The sequence below is a fragment of the Ascidiella aspersa genome, chromosome 1, assembly GCF_963924565.1.
Source record: "Ascidiella aspersa chromosome 1, kaAscAspe10.2, whole genome shotgun sequence".
NCBI classification, from domain to species: domain Eukaryota; kingdom Metazoa; phylum Chordata; class Ascidiacea; order Phlebobranchia; family Ascidiidae; genus Ascidiella; species Ascidiella aspersa.
Genome location: NC_139447.1, coordinates 11,479,633 through 11,499,070, shown reverse-complemented (window position 1 = coordinate 11,499,070; position 19,438 = coordinate 11,479,633). Strand labels below are relative to the sequence as shown.

Below are 19,438 nucleotides of genomic sequence, written 5' to 3'. Positions count from 1 at the left end.
AACACAACAATTTTCTAAAATAAACATTCATTTTTTTTTCTGTGGAATTTTTTATAACTGTTTGCCTTTTTTCAGACATCTAAAATATAAATTATAAGATTTTTGACATATACCCCCCCAAAAAAATGTTTTGATGTTTTGTGTTACTCGTCATCAGTAAAACACTAAAAACAAGTGACTGGTGACATCAAGACTTTATACAACAATTCATTGTTTAAATCAATGAATTCTTGTTACATAAAAATTCTGTCAAAAAATATAATTTTAGATCAAAAAATATTTCCCTAGTTACAACATTTTTTTATGACATATTTGCCTTTGTCTAGCTCGAATTATCAGTTACTCAAAACATTTCCTTATCGAGTCAACTGGAGAGTCATAAGGATTGTTTGATCAACATCAGTGAAAGCAAGTGTCCCACCATCATCAGTGGATTGACGACGAGCTTAAAAAAACTTTCAAATATAGTAAGATTGTTTTTTTTATTATGATTAGCAGTGGTTAAATATGGATTTAATTATGATGGTTCACATGTGATGTTTTTGTTTCCTGTTCACAGTAGGATAAATTTAATGAAAATACCTTTAAATGTGTTGCAGCGTATATACGGCGACCGGCAAGAGTACAAATTATATTCCAGTCAAATAGTTGTGCTTAACCTGCTTGAGAAATGCATAACTGCCGTAAGTCATATCTGAATTTATTTGTTTGTTATTGTGTTGCTTCCTAACATGATTAAAATAGAAATGTTGGCAAGGGAACGAGTGCTAAGCAGATAAATCCACGAAGCATCAGATTTCTTACCATATTGTATTTTCTAGAAGACCTTGTCTACCTCCACTATAGCATTGAAAAACTATAGGGTATAAGACGCCTTCAGCAAAATCGTTGATTTGTTTTAATAATATAGGTATATAGGTTTTTTAGAAAAATCTTTCGTTTGTGGTGCTTGTGATTTATCTTATTTTGATACAGAAGGATTCGGCTTTGCCGGAAGATTCTATTTTAATGAAGCAATTATTGTCGGAAATATGTCAAGTAAAGTATTGCATTTCCCTCTGTAAAACATGTGTTAAACTTTATTTATTTTAATTTGTATTTAACCAAACAGGTTTACTGGGCTAACGAGAAAGCCTGTCTGGTCCATACTTTATTTATAAAATATATTCGTCTTGTCATTAAATTAATAAAAAGTTTACTTAAGCCTGGCTCCCCTTGGACTTTGCTTTGATTACTGTACACTTCATCCTTGCTTTGCACAATTCTACTTGATTTTTATTCAATACAGTTTTTGCATCAACCAACAAATGATAAAGCTTTAGTGGAGCAGCTGAAGGCTTCAGCATCACGAGTTCTCTACTGTATCAGTCAGAACAACTTTAACATTGTGTTCAGTAGAATTGCAAACAGGCATGTATAATTTGACATATTATTTTGATACTAAAATCTTGATGAGAATTTTTTATTAAAAATTATGGCAAAATCTCTTAAAAAATTGTTAAAAGATTTATTCGATATAACTGTGCCCTGTTTTCTTAAATATAAAGGTTACACGATCTGTATTTGAACAGTGATGATTTTACTGAACTGAACGATTTGGACTTAATTCAACATGTCCACATCAATATCACAAAGCTCACAAAGCTATTGGATGGTACGTTTCTTGGAGCCTCCAAACTACATGTTTAAGTAACATGTACAATAACTAATATATACGATGTTCTGAATTTTATACTTAAAAGTTAAACAGTTTTTAAAATTTGTCGTTTTGTAACAAATAATAGGTATTAAATTGTCCTTTTGTAGAAGAAGGTCATGACGTCACCAGGGGACACCTTCTTAAGGTTTCACACATTATAGACCAGTTGCATTTTTTTCCTTTGTGTGTTTTCCATATATTGTAAAAGCGTTCGGTGTCATTCACACTGACGAAGGCGACTCGCATAGGTTGCCGAAATGTTGTTTGGTTAAGAATTACAATTAACAGAGGAGCTGTTTTTTGATTAATATTACTATTCCTGGTAGCAACAGTTTATATATTGGTAGATCCACATTTAACAATACTCCATATCAGTGATTCTCGAACTTTTTTACTTTGTGGACCCCTTATGCTCCCTTGAAATAATGGCAGATCCCTTTAATGCATATAACAGCCAAACATACGTTACGATTAATAATTACGATAACATGCAGTCCAGTACTCATGCTAACTATACTTGTATACACGAGCTGTCTATCAAAATATTTATTTACATTTCAATTCACCAAGGAAGTCTCTCTACTAATATAATTTATCAGCCTATAAAATAAGAAATGGTAAGCGACCCCTTAAAAAAAGAACTTCTCACGGCCCCCGGGGGTCCACTGTTTGAGATCTGGTGAACACAGTTTGTTGTATACATCAGTTCACTATATTTCAATGTTCTTTGTTTTTCAGAGATAATTTTAAAATTTAAAAGCCTCAAGAAATCTGTCCAACTATCAGTCCTTGCCAACCTTGATGCTGTAAGGACTAAACTTGCATTTAACTTATAGATAATCTCATTGCATAACCTTTAGTATAATATTTTTTAATTGGTTTAGATGTTTAAATATCCCTTACAATTGCCTGGAATTATACATAACCCATTTGATTTACTAACTGGTTTGCGTCTTGAGTTTTTTAGCGTAAAAATTGCATGTCGACATTTACAGGCATTATGGGGATGGGTGTGTACCTATCCTGATGAGCTCAACCTGCTGTACCAACCGGTCCAAACCGGTTTCGACCAGGGTCAACAGGCTACGGATCGAGGAGAAATTCATTTGCAGGTAAAAACTGTGTGTACGAAATTTATTTAGGCGCCTTTAAAACATTTCAATTAATAAACCAGTGGTTGTAACTAGGTATGTTTAAAGTAGAATCCCAGGGATTTCGAAGTTAGATCAACGAACCCAGATATCGAATCTTTTTTTATTTGTATAGTTTTTATTAATTATTTAACTTCTATTTTGTCATGTTGGGGGTGTAATTTATGCCCCATGGCAGGGGTTGGCAATTGTTTTTGACTGCGAGCCGCATAAGAAACAGAAAATGTTTTGGCGGTTGAACCACACGCGGGCCAGCTTTGCCATTCGGCCGTATTGTGACTGTAATTATTCGCAATGCACTTTGCTAACGTATGTATATTGTAATAAAATAATAATCAGTCAAATGTATTTTATACTAGGCTCGTATCGGTGCCGATTCCATACCAAATAAACATGGGCATTTCCATGTTTGTGATCCAACACAGCGATATAAGTAACGTCAGGCGGTCGCTTAAATTTCCAAACGCTAAAGCAAATTGTGGCCCAACATCCTGGAAAAAAATACTTTCGAACGGGATAGGATTGCGATATTTTTTGCCTTTTTGGTATCGCAATAAAATGTCAAGTTCTAGACATCCCTAATTCTAAACAACTGCCAGTTGAAGCAGTTGTGCAAGCTGTCATGTATCACTTCATAAAAACAAAACAACAACGTAACGCAAATACCAGGTTGTTCAAAATTTAATTTTATTTGAATTAACTCTGTTTTATAAAACATTACTATCTTTCAATTCTACTTTACTACAAATGTCATCTGTTATTCAGTAAAATATTTTGCTGCTAAAATAGAATACAGAGATACTACTGCCAGCAATGCGTAACAACCAATACTTTGCAATAACGCTGGAAGTAACCTCGCTGAATGATGACATAAAGTTGTCCTTGATTAACCCCGTAGCGCATTCAGGGAAATTGCGAACGCTACATCTGTCATTACACGTTAGTTGCTCGCCCAATAACACTTGATTGAGACCTAATTAATTAGGCGAAGCTTGTGGCAACCGCAAACTATAACTGTTCGCCCGAAAAAGTGGTTCTCGAAGCCTTGTCAGCGTTTTTTTATGAGGGGCCACCGAATACTTATTTCCTTTTTTGTGTCAATTAAATGTGTAGAGATTTTCGCAATTTCGCAGTTATATAACGTTTGTGGTATAGTAGCACTATAACAGAACAAAGTTTATTTAAAAAAGGACAGAATTTGTAAATGGTTTATTTTGTTGTATTGCAATCCTATAACAAGTTTTTAGTAACAACATGGTATTCATGTTTTATGAACTTTTTTGTTCTTTGTTGTTTGTATGAAGCAATGCTTTAAAATTCAAACAACTGCTTAAAATGGTCATGCTTTAAAATCAACCACGTAATTTATTCTTTTGATTACAACATAAATGTGTTGGAAAATTGTTTTGTGATGAATTGCTGTTTTGTCACTAACTAGAGAGCATATAATGATTAACCCCCCTGTACCAAACTTTTAGGTCAGATATCCTAAAGTTGCTTGTCAGTGATGGCAAACCTAAAACTGACACAGCAAAAACAGCAGATGCTCAATTTAGCGTAGTTTATATTGAATAACACGCCACGCCTTGCCACAAAGTCACGTCAAATCAACCGGTTACTTCAGGTCAACTGGTCGCACGATAATATATCACAATAGAGATATTACGTCACAATGGTCAATAACAGATGGCAGAGTAACGCAATGTCTGGGAATATAAAGTGATTTTACTGGTATAACGCTATCTGTGACACCCCCTAAAATAGATTTTTACTTAAAACTTACCAAGATTCGCTTTTTGGATTTGTTATTCTCGATTCGAAACCTATTATTCCGAAATATCTCGGGATTATACTATCCCCAATCCCATCGCCAGCAGTAACGCAGCAGCTGAAATGATTGTTCGCGTCCCGTTTAGATTCAACAGGAGGAGCGACTCGCGCGTAATCGAAGGCTGTCAGTGGCCGCTGAACAGCTTTTCGACCTGGTAGATGGCTCAGGCGAGGTTTCCAAGAAAAAGGCGGCGTCGCTGTGGCCGCTACAGACTCTCCTGTTACTCTTGTGCCCGGTAAGCGTCGTTATTTGTTGGTACCTGACTGTTTCTCTATGCGTGTGAGTATGGATGTCCGTTAATATCGGTTCGGGAACTATGATACCCGATACCAAGTGGTAGCGTCGCCACTCTAGTTTGGTATCGGTGTCGATCCGATACCAAATTTATTTGAAAATTTCTGCCATGAGTTAAGGCTAACGCAGCGATTCTACCTTAAAATTTAAATGCATTGTCTAAATTTCTTAACACTAAAGCAAACTGTGGCGAAATAACCTTGAAAAAGTCGCTTTTCAATTTAATATATTTTACTTTTTGAAAATAATCATGATGGTATTTGGTTGTGGTGGTATAAATAATGGTTTAGTAGGTTTGTTCTAGGGGTACATTTTCCCTAAAACGCGTTAAACTTTTTACTAGTTGGTTACCGTAGCTCTTTTTGGAGTCCGCAATCAATACTCCTGTAGCGCTTAAGGCAGAGTCGTAGCCATTTTCACCATTGTTGTTTCGCTTCCAGGATGTTGTAAAGCAGGTGGCAAGTCGGAAGTCGCAGCAGCAGCAGCAACAGCCGAAATCTAGCAAGGTAACTAACGCTTGTAACCGGTTGCTTCAGGAAGTTGCAATTTTCCCTGGCCGCGACCTGAATGTCATGTGTCTGATAAAGGCAATATTTTACCTTCGCCGCCTAATTGTACACTGATATTGATTAGACGTTGTTTTGGGCCACACGCTTCGAGCCATATCGATTCATTCAGCCTGGACAAAATTATAGATTTTTATGTCACTTTTTATGCTTGGGTTAGACTCCGCAAAAATAAATATCCGACTCTGCCAATTAAATATACCGACCGGGAAAGCTTACAATTGAGCAAAATAGCTGTTTTGATTATAGTGAAATTTTTTTCCGCCGGATGACACCAGAGCGAGAGTCAATTTGCCAAACTGGCAAAACCATCAAAAGTAATTCGGCTAGTCTGATATTTGCGCATTTCCGTTTGCCGTGAATTAACAATACGCCGATATGCCATTACCTCGAGATGTTGCTAAATATCTAAACACCGCAGAACTACAGCTTATGAACGTTACTTCAACCGCGCCCATATATTTTGGCGTGCCTGACACGCACTTTTCTATTTTATTCGAAAGTAGCTTCGCGATAGTTACATTTTGCGCTAAAGGGTTCATGTCGTTTCAATAAAATGTCATTTGGCGTCACTAGGCCATGCAATTGTGGGATATTTGCTGTTCAGTAAGGCGGTTAACGGCACCGCCTTGACCATTTTTACCTTACCCTTTTTTATGTAATATAGCTGAAAAACCTTTGTTTTGTGTAGAGTTTTATGTTTATGTCAGTTACCATTTTTACGTATGTTTGCCAATGCAGGCGAAAATTAATTAAGTTAAACTTATATTGCTGTGTTTATATGCACTTTTAAACACAAAAGTTTTGTATCCGAAGGAAAGCCACTTTAAAATGATTCTTAAAAACTACTTAATCCCAGCAAATTAACCCAGTAAGTAACCCTTATGTTTATGTAGAGAATTCTAGGTTTTTCAATTTTGTTTTGTTTCCCGACTTAGATCGAGTTGCTGGCCACGGTGAAGCGTCACCTGTCGAGTTCGGTTACTCGCCAGTTGCAAGAGTACAGCGTCGACTCGCTCGTCCGGGTGGCCAAGGTGGCGTGCTGCGTGGCGCCATCGTGTGGTGAGGACCAGCTGCCCCTGCATCGACTTGTTGACTCGTTTCTACCGGAGTTCCAAGTGAGATAACTTTACCACAAGCAGGAAGTTGTCCATTGCGATTTTACCTAAAAATTAGGTTAAAATATTTTTTTAGATTATTGTTTTCGACTCGTTAAGACGTTGGCGTGAGTGTTTTTCGCAATACGTTGGCCCACTTTAGATCTAGTTGTTTTCGTATAATACTATAGTCCTGCAGTTGTCGTGGTTATACAGTTTCTCATATATACTTGTTTTTCTCCAAAAGAAAAAAAAATACTGCGGAAATTGTGACGTACAAAGACCCGGTTAACCTGGTATTGGGCATTTATTTCTTTATAACTAAGAAGTTGTTAAGTTACATTACTTGTTTTCGTTCGATTTTCTGAAAAAATACCCTGCTAGATAGAATACGGCGTTTTACCAAAAAAACGTCTTCTATCTTAAAACTGTAGCTAAAATTTTCAAATATATGTATCTCATTCGATAGCACCCGAATATCGAACGAGTACCAATTCCAAAACATAGTATCTTCACCGACAATTTGAGATCAGATTCGATAGTCAATTATAAACCATTGTCAATTTCACTTTGAATTACCTTCAAATGCAACTTGTTGTTGCTCAGACGTTTCTGTTCGACGGCGGCTCCAAGTACTTCAATAAGACGAGCGACGAGGAATCGCTGATCGAGTGCTTCGTCTGCTCCTTTCGCCTTGCTCCTGACCTCCTCTCACTCCCGCGCCTCTGCGCCTCCTCTTCCTCCTCGATCCACCACAAGGTGGTACTCGTGCAGGCGCTCTGCTGCCTCTCCACTCAGGTCGGTTCGCCAATTCCGACTTTCCCGGTCGTTTACTTAAAACCTAATGGTAAAGGTTTTTCATTTATTCTTAAATAAGTAAAAAATAGGCCACACAATAAAAAATTACTTTAGCACTGAATTTAAATCAGTACTATGAACTTCTTCGCATTCGAATTGATTTATAGAAAACCTCGCAATAAAGGCTTTTTACCTGGCAGAATTAATTCATTCTTAACCAGTAAAAAATTTGATCACGATACAATAAATTACTACGCTTAAATTTTAATCAGCACTATAAACTACTTACTTTATGCGAGTTGTCAAATGATTTTTTTGTAAAAATTAATAAGTAGAAAGTCTTCCGGGCAACTGTATGCCTGTAATACGTACCACTGAAAACTTCCAAACAGACCCAGGTTTTGTGAAATCAATACCGTTTCTTATAGGTAGTTTTGTTAATCTGCTCCTATGCCGTACGTTTTTTTAATCTGTCCGAAAAGCTAACCTAAACTTTTGTTACTTTTGCCTAACTTTATTTCTATCAGGCGGATATATTTCCAGATTTCACGCAAAAAGGTGCTATGGTCTCGCAAAAGTTGCCTATTCAGAGATTTCGCGGTAGACTTATTTTGTAGTATCTTAGACTCCAGCTGTACTGCGCATTTGGTTTTAAATTTAAAACGCTATGATCAAGCGTGGGGTTACTCCAAATGGTTTTTGCGTTTTCCATCTAATAATACCAACACCAATCCTTTTTATTTTCCCATGACTCAACTTACTGTTAACATACACTGAAGGTTGCCTGTCACAAACATATTACGCTAAACGTTTCCATGGCTGTTCTAAATGAAAACTTTTCTTTCAGCCTCCTCTCTCGTGGTGGCCCAAGGTAGATCGACTCTACAGCTACGGATCGGATATTAGGAAGATCTTTCGCGATTGCGTCGCCAAGACCCAAACCCAGGTGCACGCGTCGCCGAGAAACACGCAGGTATAGGGGCCGTATGACGTACTATATTTTTATTATTGGCCGCTGTTGTTAAAAACTCAAAATTTGCCTTGAAAATTATTAAGTGCGGGAATTTGTTTATTTAAACTTAGTTGTTCAAATTCCATTCGTGCCATGCTCTTGCGTGGTTTAATTCGTGTGATGTTCGCTTTTGCACTAGATTTGTCCTTTAATTTGTGTTTGTACCCATAACGGTGTGGGGTTAGCTCTTGTCCCACTTTTGTTGTTCTTTAATCTCACATGCTTACATATACTAGTGTTTAATATGCAAACTTAAAGTGATGTGATAGTATTGTTGTTTTATTATGATACGCCTGAATAAAGTCACTCTGGTCTGTTCCTGTATTTAAAACAGATTATGTCTACTTCTGTTATCCTTGGAATAACCTGAAATAACAGGAATGCTAGTTGAATAAATTAAATGTTTGTTTTCTGCGTACGTTCACCTCCAATGAACCCTATAGTTTTGTAATATAACAGCCTTGAAAAGAAAAAGACTGCCTAGCTAAAATATAAAAATGGCCAAATAAAGACCTTAAACTTCTACCGAAAATTATTAACACTCTTTTACTTTCTGTTATTAAGTCGATACGAGTGCGTATGGAACGTATGAACGTTGGCCTGAAGCGATCACAAGACGAATCTCCCAACCATCGGGATCTTCTACGCGTCATACTACAGCTCATACAAAGCAACCCGTCGCTGCTTTTACACGTAAGCGCCGCAGGAAATTGTTATTTAAACGCAATGAAGTGTTATTTTTTTTGCTTTGGATGTTTTAGATCCTTCTGCGTGAAAACATTACTCGACTGGAATACTGGTTTGAACTCCAACGAACTTTGTCTAATATAATTCAACCAAATTAAAGTGTTTTTTTAATTTTTGCATATGTCACTTAATTGTGAACATGCTTGACTGTAGCCTTAATTAGAACATCGTATTACCTGTATTGCATACGTTTTTGGGGCTGTTTTACTACAATTTAACCACCCTGTGAAACATTTTTCCATTGTTTATTGCCGCTATTTTTTTCACTTTTTATTGCCGCTATTTTTTTTTTCAATACAACCGCGTTACGCAAAATAGTTACGCCATACCATGATTCTGCCTGAACAGCGCAACGAAGGGAAATTGAAATCCCCCGTATCCTGTATTACCATCGCTAGAGCAACGTTGCACAAAAAAGCTAGAGCAACGTTGCACAAAATTTACCCGTTTATAAGGTTTTCGAATGCTGAAATAAAAACAACCTATTTCCAACCAGAACCTGGGGTCGACGAGCCAGCAAATTCACTCGGAGATGTTCGACTTTTCCAATCACCTGGTCCTTCTTTTTTCCATTCACCCCCAGACCAACCTGCAGTTGGCCGTGGAAAGCTCGGGCGCCCTGCTGCGCCTGCACGACCCCCTCAACATCGCCCTGTGGAACCCAGAGTCCACCATGGCCACGTTCTGGGAAGTAAGGTAAAAGCGGCCACAAAACGTTGTACGTCGACGTCAAAACACAGGGCATCACAATATTTTGTAAATACGCTGTACGCTTTGCCTGGGCATTTTTTACGTGCTGCCTCGCAACTGGGTTTAGGGCTACCTATTTTGCTAACTTTACGGCCTACCATTTAAAGAAAACTCTACAAACGAACGCAACGATATTTTGGATTGTTGTTCGACGAAATTGCAAATAGAAAATAAATTTGGACGGCCGCCAATGCACACCTGCATGTTTTATAAACTTCACAACCGTTAAACTCACTGCCTACCTGTAACGGTGCGTGTCCATAGCTTGACAACTACTGATTATAAACCTGGAGAGAACTTCGTCAACTTTTATGAGTCTATATTGCCTTTAAAGATAATCCTCACAACTGATATTTAATCGAACCAGAAGTGTTTATGTCATATTGTTGCGCCCTAAATATCGGATGCCAATTTCACGGCATGTCGGTTCCCTGGGCACTACACGAAATGTCTCACTCAGTGTTGTGTGTAATATAGGGCGAACTTACTTAAATCATAAAAACACTGAAAGGGCGTGATGTAAAGAGGCCAGCGACTAAAATCGGGCGTAAACTAAGGCGATCTAAACTGGTCGTAATCCCCGCCTTGTCCACCCTGACTTTCGACTGTTATATAAGGCCTTCCCAAAACTGCAGCCAAAATGAGATCAATGAGAACAAGGTGCGGGTGCTGAAGTATTAACAGTTAACGCGATTAGATAGGGAATAAACCGGTGAAAGGCGAGGTGCAGAAGTGGTGAGACAAGAACAATTCATTGGGTAGAAAGCAATAGTGAAACCAAGGCGAAAAAAACACACAACAAACGATAAAATATGCTGTGCAACAAAACTAGGCGCGCCCGAAACAGTAGGCTACACAAAATTCCGTTTTGTGCAGCTCCAGGGTAAACATTTCGCCGAGGGACGTGTTTTCAACTTCTATATTTTTTTCGCCAGCTCACACGTGGTGTCTTCGGTCTGCGACAAACTTCTCGCCAGCCAGATGATGACGTCACCCGAGCTGACCTTGCACGCCATCAAGTGGCTGCAGCAGGTGCTGGCGCGTCGCATCGAGTTCGTGATGCAGAACCACACAAGGCAGGGAACCAACAACACGTCGGACGCCGTACGGAAGACCAAGGTAACGCTGCTCTGATAAACTGCTTATTATTTCATACTTACCTTACCGTGGCTTGCAGTACACTGATAACTGCGCGTCGTATCCTGCCTTTTTTCTGAATAAAACCGATTTTGGGGGGCAAATAGTAAAAATACAGAAAATAAATATGTTATATGCGAAAAATCTAATATTTAGTTTTAAAGTTTTAACCTAATTTCCTTCTGTTTAGTGTGGTAAATGTGGTTTTTATTTGAAATGCTTCACCATTTCAGCTAAAGTTGGAACAGACGCTACTGGAGCATTTGTGGCACCAGAGTGAAGAAGTGGTATCTGTCGCTCTCACCTGCTTTCAGGGCCTCTACGAAGAAACCGAACTCCGGTATGACTTTTACAGAGCAATCAAACTAAACCTCACTGGTTAAACGCTACTAAACGCTCTTAGCGAAACGTTTTTAATGCAAAAATCAGTTTAAAAGTGCAAAATAATTCGCACGCTGTAAAGCTCTTACCTAAATTTCCCGACAAACTTTAAAGGTATCAATCGCCTTTCTATTGAAGCCTAATATCATTCCGTAAGCCTAAATTTTACGTCATAACGGATAAATTTTTTGCCGTTTTGACCTCTTCACAATTGCCTTTATATTGTTCAAGTTCGTAAACCTTTCAAAGTTGCAAAACGGCGCGCGAACACGTCTTGTACGTCCAGGTGGACTTTCGACGACTGCCTGGGAGGGCGGCTCTACACCGAACGCTACGAGTGCTACCAGGAGCTCTCTTCCGCCGCACTGCTGGACGACGGTGACGTCATCCACAAGCGCGTCAAGTCGGTGCTTCGCAAAATGAACAGGTTCCCGCAGGCCAGCTTACAGGTAAGTGCAGTTGCTTTCCACTTTTCCTTCCTCGTTTTTGGCTCGCTGTGTCGGCCATATTGATGACGCAGTTGCGTTTTGGGTTCGACAGTTCATTTGTGCTTTTCCTTGTGCGTGGCCAATAACTTGCTAACATAGTCATGAAACGATTTTTGTTGAACGGCTGTGCATTTTGAGTTGATTATTTTTTTGCCGTCATCAGCTTTACCTGTTTAGGGATGTCCGATACTTGTTTGGCAAAAAAATACTTAAGCGTTTAAAAGCTTAGTTACATTGATTTTTTCTTTTCTTTTTAATTTTTTTATTAATTTAGCTTTCAATAACAAAAAAAACTACTTTGATTGGCAAACCATGGCCAATATACCAATTAATCTGGCATCGGACCTAAGGCATACCAAAACTACCACTCATCCGGTATTGGCTTCGATCCTATAATATTGGACATTCCCAATCAAAGCATAGACCATCCACTTTTCCATCTAAGCGTAATAAAACTCTATGATTATATAGAATGTATAAACCTTCAGTTGGAAAAGCTAAGCGATGGTAATGTTAACTTGACTCAACACGGCCGCAGATTTATAACTTGCATAACAACACTAATCTTCTGCTTTAACCAGGCGTGGGAGGACACACTCAACAAGTGGGAAGCCAAGACGCACTCGCTCAGCCACAAACAGAGCAAGGACGATTACGCGGTCGTCACATCAGCCGGGGAAAGCCCCAACTCTGGCAAGTCGACCAAAAAGGCCCTGGCAACAGAGGTGCGTGTGTTGTTTTTAGCCTTTCTTGTGTGATTAGGGGTTTTCAAAGTTTAAAGTTATTGGATTAGACCAGTGGTCGGCCAAATGTGGGCCGCGCCCCAAATGTGGGCCGCTGGCTGGTTCTTAATATTCCAGTTTTGTCATGTAGTTGTGTACCGCGTGATAGCAGTGCATTCACTGTACTGTACTGTATTTTTAAAATGTTGTGGCTAAGATTTTTTTTTACTTTTGCTTATTATTGCATCGTAAGGCCACAGTGCTATCCTCTTTTTTACTTAGTGGGCCTTCAATAGATCTTGAAAGACCATTTTGGGCCGCGACAAAAAAGTTTGCCGACCACTAGCTTAGAGCCTTAGGCTATTCTAATCAGTTTATTTCGATTACAAGCCGTTTCCGTTACCCAAAATGCAGTAAGCTGTGTGTGAATAATATATTTTTCGTGTACTTTGCTTTCAATTGAGAACATTTTTTAACTTTCAGTACTGTAGTAGGTTTTGCGTCAAATATGGCTGTAATGTTTCTGTTATCTCCAAATAAATTGAAATGGCTTCTCGACTCTACTAAGCAGTTAGTATGGAGCCGTGTTGGTACATCTTTTCGGGAAGTTTAATACAGTGTTGGTGTGTTTTGCAGCAAGAAGTTTTTTTGGTACCTATTCATTTTTTACTATTTTTAAATTGTCCTTAGGTTTAGCTTTAAAGCAGAAAATAGGTTCTGATCTCCAAGTAGATTGAAATGGCTGCTTGATTCTACTAAATAGTTAGATTGGAGTCGCGTTGGTATATCTTTTCGGGAAGTAGTTTAATACTGTGTTAGTGTGTTTTCCAGCAAGAAGTCCACGACTGGACCAACCTGTCCGGTTTCCTCTGCTCGCTAGGTGGCGTATGCGCGAAGTCCGTCGAAGTCGTGTAAGTCGATATTCTCGTTGTTTATTTTTTAAAGCTTGCGTTATAAAACGCAGTTTCATATGTTAAGGCGATGTAATCGCAAAAGTGCTAGGTTGTTCAACAAAGCAAGGTAATAGGGATCTACGACACTTGACATTCAATAGAGTCATACTGATTATTTTCTCAAATATTATCGCGATCCTATTCGATACTTAATAACGCCATTTCTATAAAACTATCCCTTGGCACCTGGTATTGGCTTCGATTTGTTATTATCGGACATCTCTACAAGATAATGCTTAAAGGACAATCTTTACAAGATAATGCTTTAATAAAGTGATTTTTAAAGTATCGGTATTCTTTACTTAAATTAATTTCAACAAAATAAAATGTACAGCTTGGCCGGTGAACATCAAACCAATGTTAAAATCATATACTTTATAATTTAATAATGGTTTTGCAACGATATCCAATCCATACCTTAAAATTGTTAAACCAGCGGCTAACTTATTCACAGCTCCAGCAGTCTCACAAGCCTGGCCTGGGACCGCAGGACGAGCAGCAGCTCGGTTTTATCCTCCAGCGCCGGACCATCAAGCCCCTCGGATCACCATGGCAACGCGCGACAGGGCCCGGGGTCCAGTTCTGTGTCCAGTGGTCACGCGAGCCGCTTCGTTGGTCACCTGATTAACATGCTGTTCAAGGCCAACTCGCGTATTCCCGATGTGTCGGCCATTGTCAGGTTCGTCGCCAAGCTGGTGGTTAGTTTTTGGAACTGTTGCTTCGATACCACTGGTGTACTCTTATGTGCCTTATTGGCCAGTGTTTTCATTTTTTTACTCGTTTTTTCAGAATTTTTGACTCCTTTTTTTAGATACTTTGTTACCCCTAAAAACTTATTTTTTTCTTTAGCAATACTGTAGAAAAATATTTAGTTGAAAGAACTGTTACATTTAATAAGAATAGTTTTAAACTGTTTTATCAACATTGTTTAAGCCCGGGATTTCCAACCTGCGGCCCGCTAGTCATTTTCACTCCCAAGTAGTATTTTGAACTTTAAATCTTAGCCTAATGAAATGTACCAGTCAGCTTTTAGTGCCGCAGTAATAGTATAGTAAATGAACAGAGCAAAGCGTAATTTGGTTCTGCGGCCATTGAATTATTTCAAGTGACAATGCGGCCCACTATAACAAAAGATTGGACATTCCTGGTTTAAGCTAAGTTTTTATTTTCGTTAGCTTATCTCAACATTGCACTGGAGCTCTTGAAAATATCCTTCAATTATACTAACTATTTCATTCTACACAATTGCATAAGTGCAAATAAAGTAGCTTTTTTTTAAACGCTAAACCACCCATAATGGTGCAATCGAACAGTTTCGCCTTCTTTTTTCCAGGAACCTGCTGGCCTACGATCTTCACCCTGCATTGTTTCCCACTCTGTTCCAGCAAATTACCTTCGTCCTCAAGACCAACCTCTTTGACTCTGAGGGAAGAGTGAGTGACCTTTGTAACTTTGCTGCACTATTAAGTCGAAAATAGCCGTATTGTCGCTTTTGTTCGTTGTTTTAAACGAAATGTAAACGCATAATAGGCCGGTATGACCTTGAACCAACGTAACTTTTTACTTGTGTTCTTAAATAACACGAATAGAGTTAGGAAATCATAGGACTTTCGACGATAACAAACTATACATCTTCGCCTTAACTTTATTTTTACGCAGATCGTGCAGAACCACTTTACCGATCAGTTGGTACATGGGGTGATCTACATCCTTCAGATCATTTTCCAAGATTCCTCGGAACAGGATGGGGATTACTTGGGAGAGGAAAGCATCGAAGACACGATACTCTACATTGTCAGGTTCGCTAAAGCCGGGGTTCAAAAGCCGTAAAATAAAAGCTTCCCTTTTATAGTGTATTTAGGCCTGAGTTTGCCATATTCAAAGCCCATTTGGATGTGTTTTTTGAACTACTAAGCCTATAGCCTAAAAATTTCAAAAAACTGTTTAAAAAATAAAACAATGTTTAATGATTTTGTTAGGCTGCTGTATACTATTCACACATTGTTTCCAAATAATTATTTAATCGCAGACTGAATTGGTCAGGCTCCAAAAAGCAAAGAACTATTTACCTTTCCTTATTTTTAAGTATTAAAGGACGGGTTGAACAATATCAGTACTATTAGTTTTTTTAAAATCTCGTTTATATATTTTTTGTCTAGATAACCGAAACCCTGTTGTCCCTCCAGTGGACGATAAGTTTAAGAATACGCTGGGCTAGACTGCATGGCAGGTCTCGATAAATTTTGAAATACCTTTAATCAGACATTATTTTTTTAGATACATACGTCAGATGGGCGCAAGAATGTCTGCCTTCGCACTTCGAATTCTCTTCTGCAAGATGGTCACCGAGGTAATGCAAGAACAACTGGCCCTTTAAAATCTGCTTTTGATTGCAAATACTTTATTGTTTATTACTTCTAAAGATATATCGAATTTCTCCGATTTTTCGATTCTTGTTACCAGCACTTGTATTAACAGCTGATGATTCGCAAAAGCGATTTCTTCTTCCTTTCTGAGATAAAATTCCGTAACAAGCTGGTTGAGCACCTCGCTGATTGGCTGATGACCTTGTCCAATCAGAATACCAATTCCAATCACGTGTTACTCAGGTGAAGGCAAAATTAAAACGAAAAACAGAAATTAGTAAACTTTGCATAATCACCGCTTAAAAAGGTAGTGAAATTTCCACGTAGGAAAGGTTGTGCAATTATTTCTACGTAAATTTTGTGCACAGCAAATTACGTTGTAACATGTCCGTTTACATTTGCTAGCCTTATAAAAATGTGTTTGCCTCGTGGGTGAATCATGTGCAATTCACATGTAACCAAACAGTGATGTTACGGACTCATTAGATGGATAAATATTGTGAAAATATATTTTAAAACGGCATAACAGTTTTAGTTATGCTTAAACGTTGCACTACGTGAAGCTACAAGTTCGGTAAATATAATTTTCATTAAATATTTGATGTGTGTGTCTTTATTTCACTTTGATCGGGGAACATGTAACTTACTCTGTAAAACCGAAAGGGCGATGATTGCCCCTTTACTGTTGAACGCTGATTGTTTCTGAAAGGGTTTAACTAAATGCTTTCCCACAATAAGATTATCGCCCTATAAGAATACGACCTGTGTTGAAGCGGCATCTGAACGACTGGCGTGGTGTAAAAGTTTGCTAGAGCCGCATGTTACGGCAAAAACTATGTTGGTTAGTAACATTAGTCCACCATAAAAGTATTTTGGTTTACGTTGTTTTATTGCTTTTCACGCCTTGAGCAACCTACCGGTTTAGCCAAGGCATTTTGAGCTTAAATTTTTTTGACGGATTTGAAAAAAACAACGCACAAACATGTAAATTGCGCACGATATGTTAACATTACATGTGCACATACTCAATTATAAACAGCAAGCAAAATAATCCTGAATATGTAACCTTGCTTACTTAGGGAGTTGGACGAGTCTGCCGTTGTAGCAATTGGCGCGTTGCTGGACGGCTTACCCCTTCACCCTGATGAGGGGGACGGCGGGGACGTCCCCAAAGCCAAATCTCAGCTGTTCTTAAAGTAAGTTGCCTGCTGGTTTCTTAATTGCTTGCAACTAGCAATACCCTTATTAAAAAGCGGTAAAATTGAGGTTTTGTCTATGATTTAACTGCAATTTTCACACGTAATCAGAGTTTTCTTTCGAATAACAGAATGTGCCAGAATCTGAATGTTGAAAACAAACGATTCTGGTTGCACAACAATGATAAAGATTAAACTAAGTAAAATACAGAACTTAGTAAGTTCACACGTTTAATAATAACAGTTTTAGCATTATTTAGTAAATACGTTTCTTTTAAATTAATTGAAATGTTAACACAACCTTTACTAAACAAATACTTTTTGTTTGTTATAAGACCCACTGGAGTTTATTTTCTCAGCCTATATTTTCTTTAGATACTTCACGCTCTTCATGCGTCTGCTCAGCACCGACGACTGCCAAGGCAACAATGACGTCATTAATGGTGATGACGTCACGGCGCTGCGCAGCTCGGTGATTCTGGCCATGTCCAAATTGCTGAGCGCCAACATTGAGTACGGGCTTGTTCACGCAATGGGTAGGTTAAAATATAGGAACTTTCCCCGGTATGTTTAGTGCATTTGAATGAACCATTGCCTAATTTGCCTTTAAAGCTTTAACTTACTTCAAATGGGCTGTGCGTGGCACAAAATTTATTCTGTTGAATGTTTATAGGCTTTATCCCTTGCCACAACTTGTAACGTCCTACATGTTTGGAGATGATGCCCAGTTTGCGTTGTATTGAACTCGTCTCAACTTCAAGCGATCACCTCCTTGAAATGTTTTTTTTTAATAAAATGTTAGGTTTAGGAAAATACCAGGTTTACCACAAAGAAGGCGTCTTACATTTCATTTTTAAAGCAAATACTGACGTAATAACTTAAAAAAATGTACAGACATCCGAACGGCGCCAACTTACTCGTCTAAGTTCGCACGTACTAGTTTATTCTTAACCTTGCGCATTTTGATGTAAGAGCTTTTTGACTTAATCTATTACTTGCGGTCAAACGGTCAAAGGTCACTGAGCACATGGTGCCTTGATATTGTAGTTGTCCTTATGGCAGTTGGTGTTACTACCTTGTCGCGATAGTAGCTCACCATGTTATTGTTATTCAGCATACTCTGATGCTGCTTCTGGTTTCATAACGTTGTTTTGTATTCATTCTAATTAAGATACTGATCCACTTGTTTAGACCTTGGTGTTGTTAATAAATTCCTGCACACCGATAACGGCTTCAGTGTCATATCGGCCCGGGTCGGATCCATTAGTTTTCATATATAACGCAACGAAAAATTATAATCTCATCTTATCGCAGGCCTGGCGTACCACCCCGACATTCAGACGCGCGCCGCCTTCCTCGAAGTCCTCATCAAGATCTTGCAGCAGGGAACAGCAGGCTTCGACACTCTGGGCGACAGCGTGTCGGCCGAGCGCTTCGAACGACTGGTCGAGCTTGTTACTATGATGGGCGACAACGGAGAACTGCCCATCGCCAACGCGCTCGCCAACGTTGTGCACACCACCTACATGGTGAGTCTAGCCGGTTTTCCGATCAGATTACATGACACTGCTGACTGGGATTCTATTCATAAGTAAGCAATGTCTCCATTAGGCATGTACGATAATATAGGTTTAGAGTAGATACCCGACGCCAAGTGGGAGTATTTGTACACATTCGACAGTAGGGTGACCAAATCAATGTAGGAATTCTGCCAAAATTTGCGATTTAAAGCAGTGATTTCTACTTTGAAAAGTAGTAACCAAACTTTTTTGCCGCTAAAGCTAATTTTGGCGAAATAACCTTAAACAAATATATTTTCGGTCGCTATGAAAATACGTGAAGTAAAACTAAGGCGAAGTCTTCGTCGTTTGGTTGCGTAACTATATACCAGCAGACATTTTTAAATTCCAGTAGTTGGAAGCATTAAAGTAGGTAAAAAATACTCCTTATCAAATTTGTTTTCTGCCACCCACATGGGTATTTCTAAAGCCAATTTTGGTGTTATTTTGTTACACGATTGTTTTCTTCATTTGAAAGATTTTCTGAATTAACGGTTGTATAAAACGCGCATTCGCCATACCTGTAACGACTGTGACGTCATGTCAGTGAAGCAGCCTTAAAACTAACGAAGAAAAGCCTTTACTTTATGTGGTTATGTAACACTGGCCTGTCGAAAAGAACTTTTAATAGTAGAAAAACTCTTCCAGGACAATCTTATTGGTCTCAAACGTTGTTCATATAAAAACATAT

The 19,438-nt window shown here is 38.6% G+C and overlaps 1 protein-coding gene across 1 annotated transcript in view; it reads left to right on the top strand.

The window, feature by feature from the left end:
* The window catches only part of LOC146167501 (neurofibromin-like), a 47,829-nt gene that overhangs the window by 3,016 nt on the left and 25,375 nt on the right, over positions 1 to 19,438 (top strand). The window contains exons 3-29 of the mRNA XM_083391304.1: positions 327 to 467; positions 600 to 683; positions 976 to 1,038; positions 1,289 to 1,410; positions 1,548 to 1,654; positions 2,438 to 2,505; positions 2,695 to 2,811; positions 4,767 to 4,916; positions 5,416 to 5,481; positions 6,480 to 6,659; positions 7,245 to 7,436; positions 8,284 to 8,409; positions 9,013 to 9,141; positions 9,692 to 9,891; positions 10,881 to 11,064; positions 11,316 to 11,422; positions 11,750 to 11,912; positions 12,533 to 12,676; positions 13,505 to 13,584; positions 14,081 to 14,305; positions 14,960 to 15,059; positions 15,286 to 15,425; positions 15,904 to 15,976; positions 16,105 to 16,235; positions 17,072 to 17,188; positions 17,564 to 17,724; positions 18,503 to 18,717. Of these exons, the coding sequence (XP_083247430.1) occupies positions 327 to 467; positions 600 to 683; positions 976 to 1,038; positions 1,289 to 1,410; positions 1,548 to 1,654; positions 2,438 to 2,505; positions 2,695 to 2,811; positions 4,767 to 4,916; positions 5,416 to 5,481; positions 6,480 to 6,659; positions 7,245 to 7,436; positions 8,284 to 8,409; positions 9,013 to 9,141; positions 9,692 to 9,891; positions 10,881 to 11,064; positions 11,316 to 11,422; positions 11,750 to 11,912; positions 12,533 to 12,676; positions 13,505 to 13,584; positions 14,081 to 14,305; positions 14,960 to 15,059; positions 15,286 to 15,425; positions 15,904 to 15,976; positions 16,105 to 16,235; positions 17,072 to 17,188; positions 17,564 to 17,724; positions 18,503 to 18,717 (3,585 nt within the window). The remainder of the gene's footprint in view (positions 1 to 326; positions 468 to 599; positions 684 to 975; positions 1,039 to 1,288; positions 1,411 to 1,547; positions 1,655 to 2,437; positions 2,506 to 2,694; positions 2,812 to 4,766; positions 4,917 to 5,415; positions 5,482 to 6,479; positions 6,660 to 7,244; positions 7,437 to 8,283; positions 8,410 to 9,012; positions 9,142 to 9,691; positions 9,892 to 10,880; positions 11,065 to 11,315; positions 11,423 to 11,749; positions 11,913 to 12,532; positions 12,677 to 13,504; positions 13,585 to 14,080; positions 14,306 to 14,959; positions 15,060 to 15,285; positions 15,426 to 15,903; positions 15,977 to 16,104; positions 16,236 to 17,071; positions 17,189 to 17,563; positions 17,725 to 18,502; positions 18,718 to 19,438) is intronic.